Raw genomic sequence first — 23016 nt, forward strand, 5'->3', positions numbered from 1 at the left:
ACAGTCCATCAACATCCTGGCCTTGCTTGCATGGCCATGGACTATCTTGCAATTCAAGGCTTGGCAACTGCTGTTGAACGAATCTGGAGCAGTGCAGCAAACATGAACACATGCAACTGGAATCACTTGTCACCAAGTCACTTTGAAGCTCTCCAGTGTCTCAAGGCAGCCTACTGACAAGAATGTGAAGCTCAGCTGACCACAGCAGAGCAGATGGCTGCACAAGAAACCCACCTCACACACATTTTGAATGACACCTGGGAGGAAATCTCAGAGAGTGACACTGAATTTGTCATTGAGTAGCACTAATGAACCTGTTGTGTGTGCTGGACCATATCAGGACTGGTCCTGCATCGATCCTGGACCAGTCCAAGACTGGACCACTCCAAAGACCAGACCAGGACTGCCGTCATACAGAAAAGCAGTCTGGTCCCAGACTGGACCAGACTGGACTGGACCATATCCATCCCTATGCTGATATTGCCTTGCCCATGCACAGGGCATCCTCTGCGCTCTGCAAGGAGAGAAGAGGGGGTTCCTCTTCCACCAGTATACCATCTTCTTCCACCACCTGCTCATCATCATCAATGTCCAAATCCATGGCAAATCTTCCATATGTTCTTCCACCAATGTATCTGTGACTAAGTTGGAATACCAGCTTCTTCATAACTTGCTGCAAAGGTCATTGTCCCTGGCCTCTTTGGACTGGTGCATGACAGCCATGTTTGAAATGATGAATTGATGCATATCAGTGAAAGAAGTGTTTGCAAACACTGAGGGCCAAGATTGTTTGGGTGCTTTCAAGTCCTGTGCACAGTGCCAAGGCTTAAAAAGCAACAGCATGGCCCTGTAGCACTCCTTGCTATGCTTGCCATGCATGTCTTCCTTGGGTAGGGGTGGACCTATTATATCTGGAACCACAGGAACTGAGCACAGCAACATGCAATGTGAATGAAACTGTGGATGGCTCATCTGAAAAAGCCCACATTTTGGCTGTTTGCAGCCACTCGAAGTTTCTGGACAGGTGGAACATTGAGAAGGGGCATTGCCTGGCTCACTGCTGGGAACTGGCCTGGTGCAAGGGGAAGGTTTGTATGATTCTTTGTGACACTCAGCAATGTACTCATACAAGCAGAAACTGTTGAACGGCTCTTCCACTGGCCTCTTCAAATAATCATTGAATGCAGTTGTGGATGCAGTCAGATGATATGCTGACCTCTTCCAACACCATGACATGACTGGTCACCATCCCTGCAATGCCAAAACTGTCAAACTCTGCACCCAATTGCATGGCAAAATGGTGGCTGCATGGGACCGGACTGGACCGGTCCTTCACAGTTCAGGACTGAACCAAATTTCCCAAAAGTGTTGGTCCTGGTCCAGTCCTCAAATGGTCCAGTCCTGGACTGGATCAGCAGGACCACAGTCCTCAAAGTCCAGTCTAGGACTGATGCCATCCCTAGAATTGATGCCCTCCACAGAGGATTCTTCACTCAACAGCCTTCCCAATATGTAGCCCCAATGTAAAAGAGAGAAGTCATGTGACCAATAGCAGTCACCACCCCCAACATAGTTTTAGGCTCATGAGTTGTTGGTGTAACATTTCCTGGGAAGCTCCATCTGGTTCACCAGTTTGACAAGCAAGCTCTTGGATTGCACTGCACAAGGGGTGCCTTCATCTTGCCTGATTTTGTCCTGATTTTTCTGTATTGCACAGAGCATAGCTGTGATTCCTGCATGTGCCTTCAGAGATGCTTTCGTCATGTAGTTGGTGAAGTAATACAGTGCCATGGTGGATGCTTCCCCTGATGCAAGGTACTGGATGTCCATGTTGCACTGAAACAGGTACATCATTACATTGTTGTACTCATTTATTCATGGGTGCAAGCAGTGCAGCAATATTGAACCTGTTTCCTCATTGATTTTCAATTTGCATTTGACAATTGGCATCAATTTTATCCTCACCCACAGGTGGATCCAATAGGTGGCTCAATGTTCATGCCAATTGTTGCATTTCACCAGCTCACTGACATGACAGAGGGAACACCAGATCTCTACAAGGGTCATCTGTTTGCATGGCTTCAGAAGGAATAGATCATGGATCAATTTTGGTTTTATCCAGTTTAGGGATGGGCAAGGGGCCGGATGTCTTGATTTTGACTGTGGTTTGATGTGGCATCTCAGTTTTTATAAGACACTCCAACCATGCAATCATGTTTTGCTTGAATATGGGATCTGTTGACATGTTCTTGCACACCATATCTGGAGAAGTGTTTCCCTTCAACCAAATGAGCAAACGGCAATGCAACATCCCCCTACCCTGGGCCTCGACAATGCCATACCACCCACTGCAGGTGCCAAACAAACCAGGCCCTTTTCCCATGCACAAGACAATGTCATGAAATCAAAGCATGGTATTGTGAAACTTGGATGCAGCAATGGTGTGATGTTGTGCAATGGACATTGCATGCTTAAAACACGTTCCTTTTGTGGTCCCCTGTGCAAGAGAGCCATAATCACAGTTGTTTGTGATGTTGAGGTGGCATAGATAACCATCAACGTCATATGGTGTAAGTGTAATGAAGAATGCCAGGTGTCCCAGGTGGTAAACCAGAGAACAGATTTCACTATGCTGGCAATGCTTGTATGCATTGCTCCCTGGCACATCTTGCCTCAGCATGTGGACCTTGTGCAGGACCCTCAAAGCCATATCTTCCTCTGGAGAGCTCAGCTTTGCCCAATGTGACTTTTGAAGTTTGTCTGCAAGTTTGCTGGTCATGGCAGGGATTTGCTGGATATTTTCCATGATTCAAGCATACTTCCCTTCTGTGATGCAAAATCAGACCAGCTGAGTGGCTTCCCTTATTTTTGCAATATGTTATGGAAAATGAATGCAAACACGGGATCTTGCTCAAATCTCCTGTGTGCCATGCAGAGGAGGTCACCTAATTGCTTTGTCATTGACACAGGCTTTTGCTGATGCAGATCATCAAATCCACCCAATGCAAAGGGATCCAGATGTGGAACCATCCATGTGAGGGTGTACTCATTACAGAAATCATGGATGGCATGATTGCCCCTCTGGGAAATGATAAACCATCCATGGTTTCAACAAAAAAGCACCCAGTTCAATGTCAGACTCTTGGAAAACATTGCATGAAGTAAGATCAGACTTGTGATGGCTTGTATATTGTTGATGTGCATAAGACTGTATTGGCATAGAGAAAGAGTAAAGAGGGTTGGGGGCGATGCCATCTGTCATTGTCTGAGACAAGGGGGAGAGGGAGATGTGTGGCATGCAGAAGCAAGCCACGTCAACAAGTTTGTGCAGGGGATTGTTGTCTGTGTTTTGTGTGTCATTTGTTGTTCTTCCTGTTGTCGTCATCCTCTACAAAGCTTTCCTCTGAACACTGGGTTGCAGCTACATGCTACATGCTTGAGGCAGACCTGTCAACATGACTATACCAATGAAACCTGTTCCCAGCAAACAAAAGGCATGGACTATGCATGCATGTAGCAAGGCATGGAGGATGGGTGATATGATGGGCATTGTGCTGAGCAGAGAGAGGCAGGTTTGGCTGGGAATGGTGCTATTGTGCTCTCTGCCACTTTTTCAGTACCTGATTGTGTTGAAGATGTGCAAGTGCTGCCTTCTGCTCCAACACTCTTTGTAAAGTGACCCAAGAGCAATGCTGCTGTTGCAGCAACACTTTTGGAGACCTTTTCTGCCAATTCGCTTCCAGCTCCTGTTCCTGTTGCTCCAGAGGAGGGAGATTGGATTTACAAAGTGGCTCCCTCTGTGCCCTGTCTCCTTGGCTTCCCATCATTGTCTCCTCTGTTCAGGATTCATGATGGGATCAGGATTTTGCCCAAGATGGAAAATCATTTCTATGATTTGATCAGAGATGTCTATGTAATCTGGTTGCCCATCTGAGGGGAGAGGACTACACCTGATCAGCCTGACCAGCTCTGCACATTGGCATCTGGAGACAATCCAGCAAGGTCCCCACCTTCTCTGGGGACACTCTGAAGCAAACTCCTTGGGCCACCAAATATATCAATCTCCTTATTGATTGTCTTAATAAGGTGGTGGGGCAGAGGGTGTTGAGATTGTTGGCTAGCCATGAGCCTGAGGTGGCAGAAGAGAGGAAAAAAGTGTGTAATCATCTTCTGCTTTTGCAACTCCTTCTGACGTGCTTTCAGGATCTTGGAGCACTCCTATTCACACCCAGCATTGGCTACCATGTTAGAGGAGAGACCAATGCTTCACCAAACTGCCTGGCACATGGTGGCCTTCAGGGAGGGACATGCTTATGTGCCTCACATTGATGTGATAGATGACATGGGTCAGTATTCCATCCTCTTTGTCTTTGGTAATTTCAAACTTGGCCACTTGGTTATTCCTGAGCTGGGTTTACAGATTCCCCTGAGGCCTGGCCAGCTGTTGTTCATCAACACAAGGCTTCTTGCTCATCATGACACTCACTTCATTGGAGTCAGATTTGTTTTCTCTGGCTTCATGGATGCCAACCTTTGCAAAGACTATAGAAAATCATGTGCTTAGTATAGCTTGCCTAGGGTAACTCTATGTGCATGTGGTACACCTTTCTCAGGTCAGTTTGCATGGGTGCAGCAAACACATGTACAACTCATGGGCATGTGTATGCCAGTAAGTCTGCTGAGGTAGGCAACCATGGGTATCACTGAGCGTGTGTGTAGGAACAGTATCATGCCACAACTGGAACACCATACATCATAGGACCAGCCATTCAAGTCTAGAAACCAGCCCTTTGAGTCTAGAACATGTCTTGATGGCACATGCCAATTCCACTGGGCTCAGGATTGTGGACCAGACCCAAAGCACTGTCCACCCTGTCTCATGGTTGGTTTGGCTCCATATGCTTCATAAGCACACAAGCCCTCAGACAACCCCTGTAGAGATACCTACCTACCTCTCTACCACCACTTATGTCAGTCATTCTCACTGCAATTGCTGGCTGCTATGACTGGCATCCCTTTACTATGGGATCATGACGTGGAGTGTAGCCTTGCCTACTGCTCCAGCTGCTGGCAGCTTGTGGAACATCCTCACCACAGATGATATGGTTGGAGTTCTGCACTATTTCCTTCTGACTGGTACACCTGAGCCAGAAGTTGGTGTATACAGCATTGCTAAGAAGAGTGCTGCAATGGTGGTTGGTGGAGGGTTCAGCTCAGATGATTGTGAGTTTGAGCTTGACTGCTTGGTGGTATGGTGATCATACAACTCCCTTCTTCCTAAGCCAGCTGATCAGTGTTCTCAGTTGATACTGCTGAACCAGAATGAGAAACTATCAATCCCCCCAGTGATCTGCATTGCTGCAAGACCTTCTAACATTCAGGCACAGTCATTTGACATGGATGCTATGCCATGGATCTCTACTGGGAAGAAGCCTGCTTGGTTTCACTGCTACTTCTCAGATGAGGGTCACTTTGCAAAGTCATCCCCATGAGTCACTGCAAATGCTAGTTTGCATGTGACATGTGTTCTGACTGGTGTGTCCCTCCCCCAAGAGGATGCACCAGGTGCACCCAAGCATCTCTCTGTCTGAGTGAGCTTCTTTGCAAAGCAATCAGTCCCATGGTACTTCCACATCCTTGGCAGATCTTAGACTTTGATTATCTTTTGGGCACCAGCAGTATGGCACCTTTTCCAGCACTGGTCACACCCTCAAAGTCAGGCTTCTGGTGGTCCTGCACCATGTCACAAAATGGAAATGGGGCTGACAGTGGGTCTCCTGCAGCATCAACAACCTCCTCTGCAGTACCCGAATGTGACCATTGTGATCTCTGCCTGTGCCAGGTTAGCCTCCCATGATGTCATTGACTGCAAGTTCTCCCACCGTTTGATCTAGCAAGATTGCTAACACCTGTGCTCTCTTCCAATGCCCATCTGTCACCTGCTTCTCTTCCTCAACCTCCCATACCCTAACATCAATGGCAAATCTGTGCTATGTCAGAATAACATATCTTGTGCAAGTGTAGTACTCACTCCAGTAGCCCAGTTTTCACATCACTCACCCACTTCTGACTTATACCATCACCAGTGGCTGGCCTAGGCAACCTAGTCAACCCAGGCAGAGCAACTGGTGCCAGCACAACGCTCATGCACTCCCCTGCTCCGGCAGCTGCAGCCAAAATGACTTCCCTCACTTCTAAATGATGTTTGCTAGCCTTGACATGCACTTGTTCAGGCAGGTGGAACTGTCTGGGTGCAGCTTGTGCCCAGTGAGCACAACTACTGAGTGCTCTGTGATCAATGTCAGGTATCATGTCCATGCTCACTTTCTTTGGCTGCTTCACCAGCATGCTGGCTGAGCCAACCTTGATGTAGTCTTGCAGTATGATGTAATTGGCACAGGTAAGCATACATGTCTCATCTTCATCTCACACTTACCTCTTGTTTGACCCTGTAGGAACCCATTGCTTATATCCAGTAACCTTGATGACATCAAATATCTTCAAGGTGCCGATGTTCCACAACAATCAGATTTTAGGACTGGCTGTTGTCCTGAAGATCCACTCCCCATCACTCAGTTCCAATCTGTGCCAGTTAGCTCAGGATTACTGCTCACAACATGTGCACTCACATCCAGTCTGCTGGCTCCTTTGTGCCAAGACATTCAGCCACAACAATCTGCACAATCACAGAGAAGTTCTCCAGAGCCCCAAATACCATTGTGTGGGATGCCCCCTTAGTTAGCAGGGGCAGGACGACATATCTTCAGTTGGGCATATCAGGTGCCAGTTTGGTAAGTCAGTTTCTAAACATAGCAGATGACATGACAGTTGCACTCAGGCATGAGACGTGTCTCAACATGCCTCCTCTCATGCATCTGCCTCTGCACTTCCAGCCCCAGGGTGTGCAGAGCAGTTGTCTATGGGGAGAGAAGGCAGGACGCAGCAAAACAATTAAGAAAATTCCTAAAATGGAAGGAGAGGCGGAAGTATAAGGGCACTTTCTCCCTGCCCAGGGACTGGGCAGAGGTCCGTCAAAACACGGTGATTGCAGGAAGGGTGTCTCCGCAGAGGGGCACCGGAGAAATTTGCTCACGGAAGTTGAACTCTCCAAGAGGCTGTGCGCCGAGAATTGCCTCCGCACCCGGTCCCAGCGCTTGCCCATGCCCTGATGATCTTTCAAGCTCGTCTGCGCTACTCGATCGACGGCAAGCATGTCCTCCAGTAACGCGTCCGCAGGTACATCGATGCGCCCGAATACGAGAGCTCAGCGCAAGTTACTGGACGCCAACCAGGTGCAGATACAGACCGATGGCCAAAAAGGAGAAAGTGGGACGAAAGCCGAGCAACATAACATGAGGGCTAACGACGAGATGTACACCATCTACGTCCTAGGATCCAATAAAAAGCAATACGCGAATGATTTCCGGAGAGACGCTACCATCGGCCAAGTGGTCATGAAGCTTTCCAACGATTGGGATGTGCCACAGGGTCATATGCGGGTGTTCGCAGTACGTTCCTACTCAGTCGTTTCCTGATGTCCTGCTGATAACGCAGCCCTGCATAGGTCGACGAAGAGAAACAGCGTAAAGTTCTCGAGGATCCTGACTTCCAATGGCCCGCAGAGAAAGACAAAGCGCTGCTACTTGGGACGAGTATCAAGAAGGCTTTGAAGCTTGGGGCAAGCCAGAGGCCCGACGAGGAAGGCACTCACTTTTTCGTACTGATCCAGGAGAAGGCCTCGGATCCAGGTGGACCCAAACGCAAGGCAGAGGAGCCTGCGGAAGGAAACGAAGAACGAAGCAAGAGGCAAAGACAAGATCCTGTGTTGCAAAGTACGTCACATCGTGTCACTCGAAACACACATCGCTAACAATTGGCCAAAAGATGTGCAACGTGCAGTCTCGTTTGCTTTCAATGCGCCTACGCCGTCCCAAGCTGCGACTCATTCGGGAATGCGCACAGCCAACGCGACCACTACCATCTTAGACGGTCGTGCTCGTCGAATTGGCGTGTCAGTCGGCATCTTCTGCCCCATCTTTGCAGACCTCCTAGCCGATCTACGGTCAAGCGCCAACGAAGGGCCACCCGCGGAAGTCTGTCGACTGGTAGAGAAACTCTGCGCGGACTCATCAGAGGAGTACGCCAGTGAAGACGAACGTATCGCCGCTATTTCGCCCACCATGGACGCGTTGCTTGGTCAAACATCGATGAAGACTGTCAGCAGCCAAAATACGTCTTCCGACCGATCTTACGTAACAAGCGTCTTCCGGGACAAATCTGGAGAATCCGAAAACGCTACGGTTGAATATAAGAATACACTGGGGTCCGGGCAGACCGAGCCCATATTTCAAGGCGTCAGCGCAGCTCGGAAGTATTGGGCTCAGCCTCAGGTACGAATTCTCACTCATGCCTAGGTTTGTCTCGCTGACTTTACCCACATTCAAGCGCAACAAAGTCCGTCAAGTGTCTCCCCACCCTGTCATATCCTTCGCGGTGGCCGGCGCGTGGATGTTCGTTCAGCTTGTGGTGTTTGTGGAAGCGGTCATCGTCGAAACGGTTCCTGAGCTATGTGGCCCGTTATTTGCTAACGCTGGTCAACACGACAAGTACATCCGAGAATTGGCGAAAAAGTTTTCGTGCCTCAATAAGGCGATGCTCCGATTGAGAAACTACTACAACGAACTTCCAAATCCCCCGCTTGCCGACCCAATAGCGCCGTATCTCCCCGCCTGGACACTTTTCGAGCTCTCCGATTCCGACAATCAAGAAGGCCGGCTAACTTATGACAAGCGTCTCATGGACGACTTCAGGAGCCCCATCTATGAGGCGGAATTGCGCACTGTCGACAGCGAACGCACAAAGCCCTGCGTGGTCAAGTTCTGCTCAAGATGGGGCACCTGGGTTCACAACTTGCTGGCTGAGAAGGGCTACGCGCCACAGTTGTACGGTGTGAAGGAACTGCCGGACGGGACGAAAATGGTGGTCATGGAGAAGCTCAGCGGGGAATCGATCTTCAAGATTGGCGAAGTGCCTGCTTCCGTTGCGAACGACTTCAGAACCGCCCTCGACACCTTGCGCGTTGCGGGCCTTGTGCATGGGGATCTCAGGGCGACCAACCTCATGTGTTGCTCGGAGAAAAATGGGAGCTGGGTCGGGAAGATTATCGACTTCGACTGGGCAGATAAAGAGGGCTCTGCACGATACCCGTTCAACCTCAACGACACCTCAGATATCCCATGGGCGTCAGGAGTAGGGAGGGGAGGGCTGATCAAGCATGCGCATGATGTACACATGCTCGAAGTGAGCCTGCACGGGAAATCTGTGGCTTACCGTTCGCAGTCAGTCATGAATCGCTAGTCATAATCTGTAGATTCACCGTATGTCATCTGGTCTACAATACTATAATCGTTAGATAAATAGTTTCGCATGTGTTGTGCCGTGTCATCTTCAACTCAACGGCGGAACTATGCAAGTGGTGTTGAGGTACGATGGACAACTGTGTGATTCTCGGATCTAAGTCATAGTGGAAAATCAGCCCGGCCCAGCTCACCATTTATGGGGGCTAGATGTGTCTGGAAGGATCTGCAGCAAAGAAGATGGTTCGCGGTATGTAAAGTGGGAAGGTCTTGCCATCGAGTGCCAGAGACGCTTGCAAAGCTCGGATCTGTTTGGCAGGACACGACTTTCCGCATGCCTACTTCTTTCCAAATTCTGCTCCAAACCAGAACCGTATATGTCGTGTGGGAAGTCGCCACCTGAGAGCGGGAAGGAGTGCAGATGTCGCCAAATACTTGCCCGAACTCATCTTTAACCGTGTCCCACCCATCGCACCTCTAATCGACAGCGAGGATCGAGGAATTGCGTCAGACCTGGCAAGGGAGGGCGCGTCTAGTGAGTAGACCAGCGACCGTTAGGCACGACGACGCACCCTGCCTCCTTGTCTTGAGAGGCTCGAAACGAGCCAGCTGAATCTTGCCCAGGTCAGACAGGGAGGACGAACGAGCTGACCGCCAGCAGTGCAGAAGGGGAGAGCCCGACCGTGTAAACTGAGGTACCGAGTGAGGTCTTTGTGTACTGGCCTGGCGGAATTCGCGAGTTGTTGGGCACCATGTCAGGTCACGGTCTGAGATGCGGTGTGGGGACTGGATGATGACAGGAAGAGGGAAGAGAATTTGGCGCACACGTTCATTGATTGTTATGTCTTCACCGGATGACTATCAGGTAGCGCTCGTCGTAGCGGGGCGAGTTGATCGTTGAGGTTAGTGCTGACGCCGAAAGACGAGGCGTGGGATGTGTCGGAGACGAATGTCGGTCTGTGAGCGGACGGCGCGAAATTAGTGATCTGATTCGGAATGGGGAGGAACGATGGAGCTGGGGCGGGTCGGCGTACTCACACCCTAATCAGTTTGTTTGTCTTCATCACCCTCGGGCATGGCCCCAGAACATGGCAATGATATTAAGACTCGATGCCCATCTCTAGTGGAGTAGGCGCTCACGTTGTGATCCCGGCTTGTAGTATTTGCCGCCCTCGCTAATCACGCACGCGTTGAATCTCCTCTTGCCCGCCTCTCCCTCTTCCTCGATATCGACGACAACCCGCTCGCTTCTTTCCCAAACAACACCGATACCAAGCTCCTGCTTCGTCCTCCTCTCTCCATTCCCCCTTCCCCAGCGGCCCCACAGCCCACCCAAGAAACCCAAAGACCCCGCTGTGCTGTACGCCTCCGGCCCCCCCCAAAAAAAAGCGCTCCCGATTGGCCCAGATCCACCAACCCGCGCGAGCCACTCGGACCGCACGCCACGCAGCCCTCATCTACATCAACTCCCCTCGCCCTCTCCCGCCTTCGGCCCGGAAGGCTTGCATGCGAGTCGACCGATCTCTCCAACAGCTCGGACCCGCGGTGCACAGAGAACGTGTGTAGAGGTACAGCATGCATGCTTCTCCAGAAGTCGCCGGGCTGGGGTAGGACTTCTCGCGCCGAACCTGGCAAGGTCCAAGGATGCGGCCGAGTGCACAGACCAGTATATGGCGCGAGCACGGATGGCCGCGGGGGGGAGGAGGTGGGTGGGTGGGATGTGGGGATAGACCGGGCGGGACGGTGGAGAATAAGGCCGAAACTGGGTGCTGTATGCGCCAGCGAGCCTGAGCGGCTATGCGCTGCGCACACAGCGTCCGACCGCGTGAACGCAGGATACGTTCGAGGGCCTCAGTTGGGCACGGTAGGAGGTATACGATTGCAGCTCCACCCATATGCAGAGATTGCATGGGGGGCGATTTCGGCTGCGTACAAGGTGTGACCCTCGGTTGAGCCGCGTACGTTCTGCTCATCAACCTGCTCAAGGTGTACAAAGCAAAGCGTGACCGAGACAAGAATGTGAACGACCTCGTGGACAAAATGAAAGACGTTTACGAGAAGATACTAGACAACCGAGACCTGCAAGGATTCGACCTCGATCTGCCTGATGCGGCTAAAGGAAGCCCTTGTCCAGAAACGTGAAAAGTCATTGAAGTCCTTGATAGCTCAAACAGATGCGTGTGGGAGATTCATCTTTAACTATTTCAAGCAAAGTACCGGTAAAGTCCTCCTCATCGTTTCCGTGTTCTACTCTGTAGCTCACTCCTCACAGCCCGCCAAACATCGTCAGTTGTGCTCCCGCGACGCGATGAGCTCATACAGCAGTTCAGCGATGCATTCGACAATCTGCTTCAGAAGTTCGACCGAATTGACAATTCTGACTCGCATCTTATTGGCATCGCAATGCGCTTTTCCGTTCGAGCACTAGGTGCGTCAGCTTTCATAATGCCTCGCTCGTCTCACGCGTCATACACAGAGACCAACATCGATTTGTCCAAATTACCATACGCCAAAGGCGCTGGTTGGCGATCGACAAAACAATCCTCGAGCACACGCGAACGCAAATCCTTGATGACATCATGGAGTGGGTGAATGATACTCGTGAAGGCACCGAACAAGTGTATCTACTTCTCCGCCGCGCTGGTACGGGGAAATCAACTATCGCACACACAATTGCGGGGCGATTGGGCGGCCTTGGTCGCCGTGGATCATCGTTCTGCTGTAGCACCGCGTTTGCGGATCGAGCGAATTGTTTGTTCTCCACCGTGGCGAAGGACCTTGCCGACTTAAACGACGACTTCAAAGAGGCCCTATGGAAACATGTCGGCCACAAAAGTGCCCTTCTATTCAATGACGGACCTGCAGAGCAAGTAAAGCATCTGCTTCTGGAGCCCTCTTGCTCTATGCGGCTCGTGACGAACGTTCTCATATTGATCGTTGGACTTGACGAAATTGGCAAGCCCAGCGTTAGCAAAGCGTTCCTCGACATTCTCTCCAAGCAGCTCAAGCAGTTACCACCGCAGGTCCGCGTTCTCCTTACCGCCCGCCCGGAGAAGGATATCTATCGTGCCTTTGATGGTGCAGAATCGGTCCACATTCGAGAACTGGCAACCGTTGAGCGGACATTCAAGCGTTCGTGCGGAGGGAGCTCGAGCAGTCTCTGGGGGACGAGCGTCATGAAGAATGCTACAGGGAGCTAGCTAAAAAGTCGGAAGGCCTCTGGGAATGGGCGCGTGTGGCATGCTGGTTTACGGGTAGCCCCCGTCGTGGGCAGGGCGAGGTGGGATGCCAGGTTGGGGCCCTACCGCTGGGTTTTCAAGCTGCTTCCGGCGGATGGGGTGGACGTCACTCGGAAGAGGAGGTAGACGACGGGCGGGCTGCGAAGAAGCCAGCGACAGCTCAGCGAAGCAGACCTGACCAAAGCCGCCCTGCATGCCGGCGAGCTCGTCGTCCCCATCCCCTTTTACTGGCTCTCCCGCTGTCCCTCCCTCTGTCCCTCCCTCTGTTTCTGTCTCTGTCCGCCTCTCTCGCCCTCTCTCAGCTCTCGTTTCGATCCTCCCGTCTTTCGAATGCTCCATCAGCCTCGTGCCATCCACGAGCAAGTCCTTCTATCTCAGGTGTGCCCCCCACCCCCTTTTCCCCCTCCTCTCCCGTCAACCCCAAGCTCATCCCCTCTCCCATAGGTTGCCCTCCCTCGGAATCTCACCATCTCTCGTCCTTCCCGATCGCACCGTTAGATCTGACTACATCCCCATGAGCGACCTCTCAGCAGAGCCATCTTCTCTCGGCCAATCTCGTCTCGCTTACACTCTCCACGTCTCTAGTGACCTTCAATCGCATTGACCGAACCACACCAAAGCATCCGTTATCCGACTCGTCTGTTTCGCTTGCATCACTCTCGACATCTGCTTATCCGAAGCTGTCTACGCCCTGATCAGCCTCTGTACCATCGGACAATATGCAGCTTCGCACCGCCTCTCCATTCCACAAGCTTGCCCGTGCGCAGATATAATGCACCATTTCTTTCAGTTCAAGTACCTATCGTCTTCTCGCCCCCACGACCCGCGACTCGAGACCGGATCCGCTACCACTGCGCACTACCCGCACTTTTATCATAAGCACACGATCCACCATTCAGACGCCTATCATAGCCATGCCAGGCTGTTAGATGGGAACGCCGGGCTGCTGGGTGGGTTCGCCAAGCTGCTGGGCGAGGTCAATGACGACAGAAGGTCGGGTGCTATTCTTGAAGGTGCGTCTGATACATGTACGCCAATATCCCGTGTGTTGACACTCTGCATGACGGGTAGGGTATTTGACGATCGAGCGCATGACGACGACAGGGACGATGTACCTTGCACCCATACAAGTGGGGAGCTTTCCGTGGAGAATACGCCGGTCTTATCGGATGAGCTTGTGCCGTCAGAACGAGGGCGTTACGAATGACGAGACGCCGAGAACGAGTACCCTGCCGATTGGCAAAACATCTTCACCTACAACATCGTGAGGGGACTCGGAAGACTCGCCTGGGTCAAGTCATGCATCGACACCGCCGTCCGAGCCTATCTCGTCCGACACGGACTGCACGGAGATTGGCAACAGTATAGAGGGCGTGAAGCATGCGTACTTGTCTAGGTATGTTCATTCCTCTCCTTCTCATTCGTACTACTGGGGATCTGTGCTTGGGTCATCCCTGCTCCACTTATACCCCGTGCCACTCATTGGCGCACATTCGCAGCTCGCAGCTCAGCTTTTGTACCTCTAAAAGGCAGTCTTCCCGTGGACAGCGGCTCATTTTATTGTGTACTGGAGCCTTCTTCAGGTTAGCGCCTTCTCGCCAAAGTCGTTGCGTTTCTGTCCACTCCAGAGCTCCCACCGTGAGGACGAAGAATACTCCTTAGCCACGCTACACCAGTGAGAGACTTGGGAGTACAACGACCGTCCCGCAATGAGCTGGTGCCCTGACAGATCAGCACTACCTAATATAGAATCTAAAGGAATGTGGAGGTGGTAAATAGAAGATACTGTGGAATATACCTGAAACTTATTGAGTGAGACAGACCCTCAATATCAGTCTGGTGGTATCCAGATGCTGTGTGCAAGTCAGCAAAATGGATGTTCCAGGGATGAATATATTGGATTTGACTATGATGAACTAACTACAATACAACTGCAGGGAACTTCAGATAATGACTGTCCTCAGTCACCATTGGGATTGTAGAATAGCCATTTGTAGGATGTCAATCATATGCAATCTTGCAAAGGTACACAGAGGTAATGATACTGGTATCTTGTAGCAGTAAATATACTGGTTGGACTCATGTTGTTGATAGTATGGTCATGGTCATGTGAATGAAATGATGGCTTGTTTGAAATGTGGCCACTCAAGTGAAGCCTTGGCCTGTGTGCATTGCCAGGATGAAGTGGCTGTGTGGTTTCAGTGTGGCCATCTCCCATGGGGAACTTCTGAGAAAGGCCATCTGGGCCTTACCATTGTCAGTACCTTGCACTGGTACTGGCCTTGGTGACTTGGCCTTGGTAACCATGGTCTAGGCAGTGGTGGCAGTACAGAACTAACCACCCCCTTTAAAAACCATTGCAGAGGTGAATTTTGTTCTCCTCCAAACTTGACTTTTAACCACCATGTACTCAACTTTAGCCATGGCTGTGCCACTGAACTTATCCCCAGTGAAGAAGTTGTATTGAAGAATATGGCTGTGCAGCACCCCAAGGTTACCACGGCGTGGGTACCAAGTGACACATCTGCATACAAGAAGAAGCTTGGTGACGTCATGGCTGTCATCCCAAAGGACTGTGAGGAGAGGGGGAAGTGGTTAAAGGAGGAGGAAAAAGTGGGGAAGATGTGGTTGTATTGTAGTTAGTTCATCATAGCTGACAGTATCCGGATACCACCAGACTGATATTGAGGGTCTGTCTCACTCAATTAGTTTCAGGTATATTCCACAGTATCTTCTATTTACCACCTCCACATTCCTTTACGCCCCAATACAATCCCGCTATGTGAAGCTCCACATCAAAGTCAATGTCAGAGTAAGCCAGTCGCGTGGGTCATCAGGTGCTGACCATGGGCCATCTCAGATCGGCCAGCACCCACGACTACTCCAACGTTATCATACCCATACTCCGCGCGTACAACGCCACAACGCGGTACGTCGACCAAGAACAAGCGTCTGGATGCGTTCCCCTTCATCGAGCCGTGGCACGCGGACATCCTCGGCCTGCGCAAGAACCACGGTCAGGAGGAGTTGGCGCGCGCAACCTCTTCTACGCCTCTGAATCTCGAACCTCTTTATGAAGCACGTCGAGCAGGACCGGAAGTGGTCTCTCTTCTACCCGAACGAGGCTCCGGGCCTGTCGGACGTGCACAGCAAGGAGATTGAGCAGCTAGTCAATCGCTACGAGCACGAGGGACACGCGAGGCAGACGATCAATGCCCAGAAGCTGTGGTATGCTATCATGGACATACAGGTCGAGACAAACGGTTGGGCTGACTTGCGAACATAGATTGTGCAAGAAAGGCCAACACAAGTAACATGAGAAACGAGGAGGTACGCCAGACAGGCATGTGCGAGATTGATTCGAGGTCGCGAGTTGGCGCTCATCGTGCTCTGATGTAGCCTACTCCTGCCTTCTCCGAGCGCAGTGTCGGTGTGGAGCTCGAGGCGCTTATGCGTGTGCCTACCAACCCTGGTTAGACTGCGATTCACCGCGTCCTAGCACCGTCATATGCGTTCTGAGTCCCGACCAGCTTCTTAAGACTGAAGGAGGCGGAGTAGGATGGCTGACGTGGTGGGTGAAGTTCGAGCACAGCCCTTCTCATACTATGACTGCTGCTCATCGCTTCTAGCATAAGGTCGATCTCCTAACGTATGCAAGCACCGACCGCGGATGTGAGATGAAAGAGGGAGCTTGAGGCACGGATTCGAGCAGGGTGGGGCAGCGGGTACAGACGCTGCCACTTGGAGTGCGAGGTCATCTTGCATATCATCATGGCCGCGCACTCGTCTCGCATTACATCATGGCCGCATCCTGGAACCGAATCTGTGTGCCCGCCGCATGAAGAAAGTGGGTGGGGAACGAGGAGAGAGTATGCGGCATGTGAGGCAGTTGAGGGATGATGCCTCCGCGGTGCTGCCCGGAGCATCAGAATGTCATAAAAGGAATCCGACGCGCTGCACAATGCCTACAAATCATGGCCGGTCGCCTGAGGATTCGGTAGACTTCAACGTGTGGCTACTCTAATATACTTTGCCAATGCTAGGGGCCTGGGCCACTCAATCGAAACGTTTTCCCTCGCATCCTCCACTGTTCACTCTCGCTGGAAAAGGGATGCTGTATGCTCTTGGCGTTCGATACGGCGACTACCCAAAGTGGACACCCACTCGCGGGAGCACCGCCCGGTCATCACGGGATGCATGCACACGCCGTGATGAGCGGCCTTGCTGGGATTGAGCGCACTCACGTCATCAAGCTATACGCCTTGTGTTCCTGCCCGAGTTCCCTTGAGCCCTCTTACTGCTGTGGGACAACAACGCTTCCCACCGCCACCTCCTCATCAGAGACGCCTTTCCGGACATCCTCGTTGTCCGCGTTTAGCGCGTTCTGCTGCAGTTGGGGCGTCCACGTATTCACTTCGAGCTCTCGGGGTCTTCTTCTATAACCTGATCGTTGGGAATCACCTCGGTTGGGTCATCCACGACCACCTGGAGCCGCATCTCCCCGTTGCCGTCAGTTGTCTCGAGCACCCCCATCTCGACTCCCTTGGCGTGCTTGACCCCACCCTCGAAGACCCTCGTGCTCGTCGCCCACCTGCTCCCTCTTCAGGCTGCACCTGTGCTACAGGGATGAGGAGAGCATGTCCGCATTCGTGCGAGGTGGTTGGTCGTAGTGCGCGTTCCGGGGTTCTGACTCAAGGTGGCGTAAAATGTTTCACCTTCTGACCCAGCGGCATTGTGATTAAGCAAGCGCGGATTCCACAGTGGGTGTGCTATCCATCTTACGGGCCTGTCCGGCCTGTTCCCTGCCTGCCCTGGCACTCTGCCTAGGAAGGGTCAGCTCTTCATTCTATACTCTGCGGCCCACCCGGCCAGATGTTGCTCGGCGAGGAGGATGACGGCGACCCTGGCGGGGAGAAGGGAGAGACCCCCGCTAGCAAGGGTCAGCTCTTCGTTCTGTATGGCGCGGACAGCGGGACACGCACCTCTGCGGCCCGCCCGGGCTGCTGTTGTGCAACGAGGAGGAGTGTGCTCCATCTTCGTGCTCTTCGTTTTCCTCATCCCCTCTCCGTTGGGCTCAGGGTGTTGACGGTCGAGGGCGAGGACACGGCTGGCGGGTACGGGTAGAGCTCAGTGGACTGCGCAATCCTCCCGGACATCACATTCATGCTTGACGTCCAGCTTGTGCCAACCACAACTTCAACCTTCTGGACAAGAGCCGTCATCGGGTTGACGATACGCTGGGCGGGCAGAGGGCGGAGGCGGGTTGATGATGGTCTGGGCGAGGGGAGGGGGCAGGGTGAGGATGGTGTCGACAGAAAATCAAGGCCCAGCAGACAGGATTTGGCAGGATCGACTCCAGATGAATGTAGGAGGTGGGGATTGGCATTTTGGTTGTCCCACAGCGACTCTAGTAGGGTGTTGCGCCCGGGTGAGCGTCGGCTGTGGCATCTTTAGATGACGTGCGGCTGGTCGATGGAGGAGAGGATGGCGTCAACGCGCGGGGCCCATCTAACAGCGTCTGTCAACGGCGGGGAGGGCTATTCAGAGCGCGAGAGTGCTCCCCTACTGCACAATCAGCGAGATGGCCGATACCAGAAACCGTAGAGACATACACAGCCCGCTTGCTAACCCCCTGCGGTCCTGTCCCTCCCCAGCCGTCGGCAGGGAGCGAGTTTTGGGGCATCAGGGCGCTCGCCTGCTGCACGATCATAGAGATGGTCGATAGCAGAACAGCACAGACATACCAGAAACCCTGCCCTGCTCGAGAGGGAGCAAGGTGCCTCGGGGTGTATGAGTGCTTGCCTGCTCCAAGATCAGCAAGGTGGTGAACATGAAAAGCGCGGGCACATACCCGTCACTGTCGCCCACTCCCTGCCCTGCCTGTAGGCAACAAAACAGGTACAAAGTGGCCAGAGTGTTTGGCTGATGCAGCCTCAGCATGCTGGTTGACAACAGAACGAGAGAACATGTGTGCGACTCACTACCCTGCCTCCCCACCCGGCCGAGCGGCACGGAAGGCGCTCGAGTGACCGGTCGGCTACTCTGGGTTATGGGTGAGTTGGCGAACGGGATGAGAAGAGCTTGTATGCTTACTGCAGTGTGCAACTTGGTCATGTGCCCATATTTCACCCCAGGCATGGAGAGCCTAAGCATTTCTGCACACTAGCGGTGGCTGAAAGAGGCAGCAAGCACATAGAGCAGCGGGGCGGATCACAGATACAAGTGGGGCATGGGAAAGGGGTCTAGAGTGAGGGGGGGGGTGCCGAGGGAGGGGGTGGTGTGCGAGGAAGCGAGTGCGTGCTGATAGGTGGGCCTGATGAACGAGACGGAGGGAATCGGGGGGCTGGCACCCAATATATTAACGGATGTGCAGGGAGAGAGCACGAGGATACTTCACCCCGGAAATGAAGACCTGTACATGGCATTTGCAAAAGATTTATGTGCAGTCATCTACTTCTACTTCAACATTCCGATCCCCCTGTCTCGCCCCGGGATTCTCGTGGGACCTATCAAAGTTGTTCAAGGTCCAGTAGGCTGGGTTAGCACTCCTCTTCGGACCGAACTCAAGCAGTTTCATCTCCGGCATCGCCGGAGTAGTCTCGGTAACATAAATGTGAACTGCAAAACCGCTCCGAGCCTCCACTAGTATCCAGGCACGTCAGACACCGCACTCGCGCGGGCTGAACCCAGGCACAACTTACCATTCACCAGATCAGCGGTGATATGATTCAGAGTCTTGACTGTCTTACCCGCAGCCCTCGTAGTTTTATGATCGGGGTGCCTGAAGAGGAGTTACCGCTTGAGCCGGTCTCTGTCACAACCGGCGGGCGGCCGTGCTCACCGAATAACCACGAAGTCGGCACCTCGCTGCAGGGCTGCATCAATCACAAAGCGTTCCACGCTTTCTACCCTAGCGGGATCATTGGGTGGCGGTATGACCCACCGGATCGTGATGTTGATGACCCGGCGAGGGCGAACGGCCGAAGCTAGGGCAGAGAATGCGCGATTAAACATGTTGGTGGTTTGTCGAAGACGATGTTAACAAGGTTGATAAGAGACGTTGATAGGTGCTCTCTAGGTGCTACATGCCCGTTATATCCTTCTCAGGTGGCTGCCAGGTAACCACTTAATCAAACAAAAGCACATAGTTCGATGCAATTCGCAGCGAACAATGGCGAGAAGCTGGTGCAGACATGTCACCCTTATTGAGTGCGCCCAGCATATCCCCCAGTACTGAAACAATCCTAACCGAACGAGATCCACCATTACCTACCACGATAGGGCGGAGCATCCTCAAACAACCAAACAAAGTGCACTGCATGCTGCCGGAAGGGCGTGCACGCTGCATACTCGGAGTTGTAGGCAAGATGAGACTATCAAACTCTTGACTCTTAATCACTGTATTGCACCTGAAAGCCTATGCAGCTCGATCGACAATCATCCTCTAGCACACCGGCCTAGCCGGATTCGCGTCCCGCTTCTTCCGTGCTTCCTTCACCAGCGCCAAGTGCCTTGTCTAGCGATGCACATACAAGACCAATGCGAGGTCGATCCGCCGGTGAGCAACTCAGCATCGGTGACAGGAGCCCTGCCCAGCACTGCACCTCTCGTTCGCTGAGCTGACTGCCCAACGCCGCCAGAATCGGCTCTTCCAACACGACCCCATCGTTATCCCTATTAGCGATAGAACGCAGCTTTGTCTCGAGGATTATCCTTGTTTTCGTCGTGGTCGCAGGCTCTCTGCCTTGCTCCAACGAGCAGGGCATCGGACTGTCATTGACCAAGAGCGACCGAAGTGAGTTAGGAGGTTTGTCCAGCAGCGCCTCTATCTGCCTCAGAACCTCATTGTCACTTGCCCACATCGGGTCGATCAGGGGATAACCGGAAAGCATCTCAAACATCAACAAGGCGAACGACCAAATGTCCGAAGTGAGGCCAATTTGCTCTTGAAGCATAGCTTCCGGCGACTGATAGTGTAGCGGGACGGTTGGCTGTCTTTGAATTGTGCCTTGCGGAACCGGAACTGTGTCTCCGATATCGATGCAGATAATTGACTCTTGCAGGAACGGAGCCATAGCAGGGCCCAACATGTTCGCAGGCTCCACCACCTCGCTGGGGGCATGCGGGGCCACGGCCGATCCGTCTACCGTCCTCACCGGTCTTACTTCCGGCCGTCCAACCATCTGGTACAACTCTGCATCCGTCCATTTAAGCACGCTCTCTAACAGAGAGAAAGCCCAGTTGGACGATGTCATGTCTACATCGGTCCTGGTCAGATACAGACGGGGTGTTTGCTCTGGTCACAGCCATTCACATACCATGCAGTGCCATGCCATTCTCGTGCAGCAGCCGGATCGCACTCCCCGCCTCGCTGGCCAGCTTCGGGACCAGGTCCGCCCTCACACGGGTTGTTCCTTGGATCAACCCAGGACGACAGAGCATTTGTCTGAGGCTGGGACCTGTCAACGGTTGCACCAGGCAGGTATGCAACCCATTCGCGCTCGTTTCTAGAAAGTTGGATAGCGGCACACGGATGTGCTGTAGTGAGGACGAATCGACCACGATCGACCGCAATCGCTGGGCTGTCAGCAGCTCGGTGTTCGCATTCTCTTGGAGCTCGGCGGCCAGAACCTTGATCGCAACCAGGATACCATCTTCGTGATCGCGCGCAAGCCACTGCGTGGAAGAACCCCCGCTCCCGAGCTTGTGCAGAACTTCGTACCGGCCATTGCAAAGCCATGAGTGCAACATAATAGGGCAGTAACCGCCTGGTCGATAGTACTCCAGATCCTCGACGTCGTCCGACCCCGCATCGTGGAATCGCGCACCTGGCCTGTGGTCCAGCAATGTGTCGGGCTGCACCAAGACGGGCGAGACATATTGCTTGGGCCGCATTGAGTGTATCGCCTGCCGGGCAATCAGATTCAGTCGTTGGAGAAAGTGGAACATGGCGGTTTCCCAATGACTAGCGCCCATCCATAATATGAAGGACAAGCGCAACGTGGCGGAGAGTGAAAGAATCCGGGGCGGCAAGCGGCCACGGTGGCCGCTTTGGCCGGCGGCTGCGCCCGGAACCATATATCAGGACCCGTTAGGGTCCATGAAGGAAATACCTTCATAAGGGTCCAGTTTGGTCCTAGTTTCAGGGTCCAGTTTTGGTGGCTTCTAATTGCCCCCAGTTGCCACCAGGAGCACATTTATGCTTCTTCTTAGGAAAAGCACAATAGAATATTCCAATGGCCTAAGCAATGTAATAGAACATTCTTTTTCTCCCACTATCCCTGCCCAGCCTGTTGGCATCACAGCATGCCAGAACCAGGCCTTTGGGTTCCCATCATGATTGGGCTAGCAAGGCAGGTTATTGGGCTAAGACCCAGTTTTGGGGAACCAAAGGGACCTAACTGGGCCTTAGTGCTGGCCTTCAGTTGCCCTGGTCCTGTGGCTATTCAAGTGCCTTAAACTCACAACTTCTGCACCAACTTGAGCAATTCTCTTTCCTTTTTCCCCTCACCCCAGCTTGACTTTTATTTAAATCTTTCCCCTGTGCTTAACTTAGCTATGTCTCAGTATGTCACTTGCAGTGGTGGATGTGCTCCTGATTGGGGTAATGGTGAAGAATACCCTCTTGAGTGCTTCAAGATCCTTGCTGCTGCAGCAAAAGAGCCATACAAGATCTCTGGTCTTCTTCCCCCAAAGAGAGGACTGTGTGGGTGAATGTCAGGGCACCAGCTCATTGCTTGGTCAAGAGACATGACTAAGCCTTTATGACATGGAAGTAGCTGGTATACCTTGGCATGTGCTGGAACCTGCTGGAAGGATTGGATGGTCAGGTGACCTGCTGTGCATGGCTGTGCATGACCTCATCCTTGGTCATATGACCTGATCACCTGACTAGGCTGAGTAAGCAAGATGTTATAGCAGGTTCCACCACAGAGGTATAAATATAAGGCCTACTCTGCCTGGGGACTGTCTCTTCAGACTTGGTCTCTTAGGATCATCCACAGGTACCTATACTGTAGATAGGTCTTAGTCATCAGGTCTACTCCACTTCCTTGTTGCCTGCTTAGACTCTTGGCACTCTTAGGTGAGCAGACTTAGTCAGCCTGTGTTGCCCTAACAGTGAAGAATCTTGAGCTCCTCACTGCTGACTGGGTAAGAACATCCCCCATGCCCCTCCCACTTTGTTTGCTTATATCTTATTAGGAAGCTGTCCATACCCTTGCCTGAGAGCATCAAGATTAGTTTGCATCCCTCTCTCCCACCCAAATTGAGCATATGGGGTTAGACCTCCAGCAGCTCTGGTTGCACTGCCAAAAAGGCAAGGGTCAGTCCCAGTTTTGCCAGTTAAGATCTGGTTTGGATCCAGTTAGCTGACACAGACAAACAGAAATTAGGCTTATACAGTGTGCAACTGCTATGAG

General features: G+C 52.5%; 6 protein-coding genes across 6 annotated transcripts; 3 read left to right on the top strand and 3 right to left on the bottom strand.

Annotated features, from left to right (window-relative positions):
• The first annotated feature begins 7058 nt into the window (after positions 1-7058).
• DACRYDRAFT_22131 (uncharacterized protein) lies at positions 7059-9497 on the top strand. The gene is made up of 4 exons (XM_040772692.1): positions 7059-7508; positions 7565-7832; positions 7885-8390; positions 8446-9497. The coding sequence occupies exons 1-4, from the start codon at positions 7212-7214 to the stop codon at positions 9355-9357; spliced, it is 1983 nt and encodes a 660-aa protein (XP_040628582.1). The 5' UTR covers positions 7059-7211; the 3' UTR covers positions 9358-9497.
• A 1593-nt stretch (positions 9498-11090) lies between these two features.
• On the top strand, positions 11091-14413 carry DACRYDRAFT_22133 (uncharacterized protein). The gene is made up of 7 exons (XM_040772693.1): positions 11091-11292; positions 11343-11575; positions 11629-11784; positions 11833-12973; positions 13040-13608; positions 13667-13991; positions 14169-14413. The coding sequence occupies exon 4, from the start codon at positions 11936-11938 to the stop codon at positions 12554-12556; it is 621 nt and encodes a 206-aa protein (XP_040628583.1). The 5' UTR covers positions 11091-11292; positions 11343-11575; positions 11629-11784; positions 11833-11935; the 3' UTR covers positions 12557-12973; positions 13040-13608; positions 13667-13991; positions 14169-14413.
• A 654-nt stretch (positions 14414-15067) lies between these two features.
• Positions 15068-15757, top strand: DACRYDRAFT_107434 (uncharacterized protein; the record flags this gene model as incomplete). Its single annotated transcript, XM_040768466.1, has 2 exons — positions 15068-15170; positions 15456-15757. 2 exons carry the CDS (start codon positions 15068-15070, stop codon positions 15755-15757), a joined length of 405 nt encoding a protein of 134 aa, XP_040628584.1.
• A 1576-nt stretch (positions 15758-17333) lies between these two features.
• Positions 17334-18733, bottom strand: DACRYDRAFT_107436 (uncharacterized protein; the record flags this gene model as incomplete). The annotated part of the gene is made up of 6 exons (XM_040768467.1): positions 17334-17418; positions 17460-17702; positions 18208-18397; positions 18447-18517; positions 18577-18632; positions 18689-18733. 6 exons carry the CDS (start codon positions 18731-18733, stop codon positions 17334-17336), a joined length of 690 nt encoding a protein of 229 aa, XP_040628585.1.
• Positions 18734-19275: 542 nt separating this feature from the next.
• Positions 19276-19720, bottom strand: DACRYDRAFT_22134 (uncharacterized protein). The gene is made up of 2 exons (XM_040772694.1): positions 19674-19720; positions 19276-19616 (listed from the first exon to the last, which is right to left on the bottom strand). The coding sequence occupies exon 2, from the start codon at positions 19607-19609 to the stop codon at positions 19433-19435; it is 177 nt and encodes a 58-aa protein (XP_040628586.1). The 5' UTR covers positions 19610-19616; positions 19674-19720; the 3' UTR covers positions 19276-19432.
• A 64-nt stretch (positions 19721-19784) lies between these two features.
• DACRYDRAFT_22135 (kinase-like protein) lies at positions 19785-21596 on the bottom strand. The gene is made up of 3 exons (XM_040772695.1): positions 20914-21596; positions 19853-20852; positions 19785-19804 (listed from the first exon to the last, which is right to left on the bottom strand). The coding sequence occupies exons 1-2, from the start codon at positions 21488-21490 to the stop codon at positions 20053-20055; spliced, it is 1377 nt and encodes a 458-aa protein (XP_040628587.1). The 5' UTR covers positions 21491-21596; the 3' UTR covers positions 19785-19804; positions 19853-20052.
• Between the last annotated feature and the right edge of the window lie 1420 nt (positions 21597-23016).

Source organism: Dacryopinax primogenitus (genome assembly GCF_000292625.1).
Source record: "Dacryopinax primogenitus strain DJM-731 SS1 chromosome Unknown DACRYscaffold_9, whole genome shotgun sequence".
Classification (NCBI taxonomy): Eukaryota; Fungi; Basidiomycota; class Dacrymycetes; order Dacrymycetales; family Dacrymycetaceae; genus Dacryopinax; species Dacryopinax primogenitus.

Bases quoted from the DNA above. Each gene is read 5' to 3' on its own strand.
- DACRYDRAFT_22133 (XM_040772693.1), top strand. From the start codon at position 11,936: ATGGAGTGGGTGAATGATACTCGTGAAGGCACCGAACAAGTGTATCTA.
- DACRYDRAFT_22131 (XM_040772692.1), top strand. From the start codon at position 7,212: ATGTCCTCCAGTAACGCGTCCGCAGGTACATCGATGCGCCCGAATACG. The intron at 7,509-7,564 runs GTACGTTCCTAC...AGCCCTGCATAG, and splicing joins GTCATATGCGGGTGTTCGCA to GTCGACGAAGAGAAACAGCG. The intron at 7,833-7,884 runs GTACGTCACATC...ATTGGCCAAAAG, and splicing joins ACAAGATCCTGTGTTGCAAA to ATGTGCAACGTGCAGTCTCG.
- DACRYDRAFT_22134 (XM_040772694.1), bottom strand. From the start codon at position 19,609: ATGTTTAATCGCGCATTCTCTGCCCTAGCTTCGGCCGTTCGCCCTCGC.
- DACRYDRAFT_22135 (XM_040772695.1), bottom strand. From the start codon at position 21,490: ATGCGGCCCAAGCAATATGTCTCGCCCGTCTTGGTGCAGCCCGACACA. The intron at 20,853-20,913 runs GTATGTGAATGG...GGACCGATGTAG, and splicing joins GAATGGCATGGCACTGCATG to ACATGACATCGTCCAACTGG.